We start from the raw sequence: 2,780 nt of genomic DNA, 5'->3' as shown, positions 1-2,780 counted from the left end.
GAGAGAGAGAGAGAGAGAGAGACAGGAGGAGGGACAGAAAATGTGCATTACTGGGGCTCGGTGCTAAAGAATTTGAAGGATGAAGAGCCCTAGGAAACCCAGCTCTGTGTGTGACTGTGTACATGCACATGTGTGCAAGGCATGAGTGTGCAATAGTGGGGGTGTGCACAAGTGTGAGCTACTGTGGAATTGTGTGAGCAAGAGTGCACATGTGTCTCTGCGTGTGCGTGTAGGTGCGTCTGCGTGCACATGGGTGTGCACACTCGTAGGTGTGTGAATGAGCGTGCACGCACACGTCTGAGCACTGACAGGTCTGTGGTCTGGGGCCCCCGTTGGCTCGTGCCCCAGACGCTGCCAGAGATGTGGCCTTGGCCCGGGCGGGCTGGGAGAGCTCACCGCCAGGTTCATGGAGGCTGGTGCTGCCGCGAGGCCCTGGCAGGAGCCCAGGGGAGGGGTGCTTGTGAGGACCTCAGCCTCCGACGCCTGCTCCGACTGCCGGCCACGATGGGAAGGGGGCGCGGGCCAGGTGAGGCGGGGCGCCCTCGTACACGCTTTGCCCACCTGCTGGAGATGGAGGTTTTTTTTTAAATTTATTTTTGAGAGACAGAGAGAGACAGTATGAGTTGGGGAGGGTCAGAGAGAGGGAGGGAGATACAGAATCTAACGGCAGGCTCCAGGCTCTGAGCTAGCTGTCAGCACAGAGCCTGACTCGGGTCTCGAACCTGCGAGCTGTGAGATCATGACCTGAGCCAGAGCCGGACGCTCAGCCGACTGAGCCCCTCAGGTGCCGCGAGCCCCCCCCGCTGGTCTGCTGAAAATTAAAGCTGAGTTGCACGTGGTCACGTCAAATCCTGTCAGTTTGTGGGCCGAGCTGCGGCCCTTCCGAGCGGGCGGACAGCAGGGACCTTGTAGGACCATTTCGGGGCCTCTGGTTTTTAAATAACATCAGTGAACATAGGAGTGTGACCCTTGTGGGCTAATAATGTGTCCGCACACAGACGCGCGCCCTTGGATGATAACGGGGTGTTTGTTGCGTAGGCACACGAGTTGTCTTGATCATTTCAGGTGTATTTCTGGGCTCCGGAGTCCGGCGCGGGGAATACTCGGGTCAGCGTTGGGGCCGCAGCTCCAGAGTCTTCTGTCCGGGCTCTGCCAGTACCTGGGCCAGCATCAAAGCCCCCAGATCACCCTGTGTCGCGTGTCTCTGAGTACGGGAGGCCCAGGTGGGGTGTGTGCCGGGCTCACGTGCTCACCTCGCAAAGCAGACGTGCTGGGCGACCTCCTGCCGGTGCCGCTTGCACCCTTTGCACGCATCTGGGTGTGTGCCCTGGGTGTGGCCAGCAGTGGTGGCAGTGGACAGGTCCCTGTCCTTGGGAGGCCGGCCCCCACCAGGGGGAAGAAGCAGAGAGAAAGAAGGGCCGTCAGTGCCCTGGAGGCAGGGGCACTGGGGCTGGGACCTCCAGCCTGGGGAGGGGACACGATGCATGTTTAGGCAGGGAGGGTACGGGAGCCAGGGCCTGGAGCGGGACGGAGCTAGTTGTGCTGGGGAGGGAGATGCTTGTGGCCTGAGTGTGAAGTCCATGTGGGTGTCACCGGGAGCGGTGTGTGTGTCCTGATCTTACGGCCTCCTTTGGCCGGGAAAGGGGAGAATGGTGGGTTGCCGTGTGGGTCGTTAGGTTACGTCGAGCCTCACGTTCAGGGGCCCCAGGGTTGTGGGCGTGATGGGGTCCGCTGAGGACCTGACCCTGCCGTACCTCGTGACTCACCCTCAACTCGGCAGCGAGGGTTAATTCAGCCCAGGAAAGCGAGCTGTCTTGGACTTTGCAAACGTGTCAGAAACCAGGGACTCCTTTTACGAAGCTTTGCGGCGTGAACGTGCCTCGCGAGCCCGCCCTCTTTCCCTCCCGTGCCCGCAGCATCACCATCCTCGGGACGGGCGCCAAGTGGCTGGCCGTGCTTGAAGAGAAGAACATGAAGCCAAGTAAGTGTGCGTCTCGGAGCAGCCGGCCCGGCCCGGTCAGGCCGGGGGCCCCGGCGCCGCCCCGTTACTGCTTCCTGCCCGAGGGCCAGGCTGCGGCCTCGGGTTCGTGTTAACCCTCCCGTGGTCTTCGCCCTAGTGGAGACCCACAGTCTGCAGACGCTCCACATGGTCCTGTCCACCGGCTCCCCACTGAAAGCCCAGAGCTATGACTACGTGTACAAGTGTGTCAAGAGCAGCGTCCTGCTGGGCTCCATCTCAGGTAGGCTGCCCCGGCGTGCCCCGGGGAGGGCGGCCTGGAGGAGGGGGAGGGGGCCCGAGCGGCCTCTGCGCACGCTGGCTGAGTTGGCAAACACTGGACCGTCGCCCCTGGGGGAGATGACACACCTTTGCGTCTCCCATCAGTTATCATTTTATGTCCCCAAAACAGCTATTTTGGTAGATTCGGTTTTCTCTATTTTATGAGAGCGAAAACGAGGGTCCAAAGTGTTGACCGACTCGCCGCAGCGGCCCCACGCACGGGGGCGCGCTGTCGGGCCTCAGACCCAGCGCAGCCGCCCCGCCGCCCGAGCGGCTCCCCTCTCGGCCCTCCCGCCCCCGCAGCACCGGGAGCGAAGCCAGAGGGCAGGGCGCTGGGGGCACGCGTGTGGGCATCTCGGATTCCCACCGCTCGGTTCTCGGACCATGTTCTCGGATGACCTCGAGGGCACCCTGAGTGCTGAGTTTGGGGTCGGGTAGGAGAACTTGCAAATCAGAATCTGTAAGAAGTAAGGATTGGCTGTGTGTAAGGATAGTGGTTGCA

General features: G+C 61.8%; 1 protein-coding gene across 1 annotated transcript in view; it reads right to left on the bottom strand.

Annotated features, from left to right (window-relative positions):
- The window catches only part of AACS (acetoacetyl-CoA synthetase), a 37,715-nt gene that overhangs the window by 9,754 nt on the left and 25,181 nt on the right, over positions 1–2,780 (bottom strand). Inside the window, exon 13 of the mRNA XM_029921631.1 lies at positions 1,254–1,327. Coding sequence (XP_029777491.1) covers positions 1,254–1,327 — 74 coding nt within the window. The remainder of the gene's footprint in view (positions 1–1,253; positions 1,328–2,780) is intronic.

Source organism: Suricata suricatta, chromosome 14 (genome assembly GCF_006229205.1).
Source record: "Suricata suricatta isolate VVHF042 chromosome 14, meerkat_22Aug2017_6uvM2_HiC, whole genome shotgun sequence".
NCBI lineage: Eukaryota > Metazoa > Chordata > Mammalia > Carnivora > Herpestidae > Suricata > Suricata suricatta.
The sequence above is the reverse complement of the archived record's forward strand: the minus strand, read 5'-3'. Positions and strand labels throughout refer to the sequence as shown.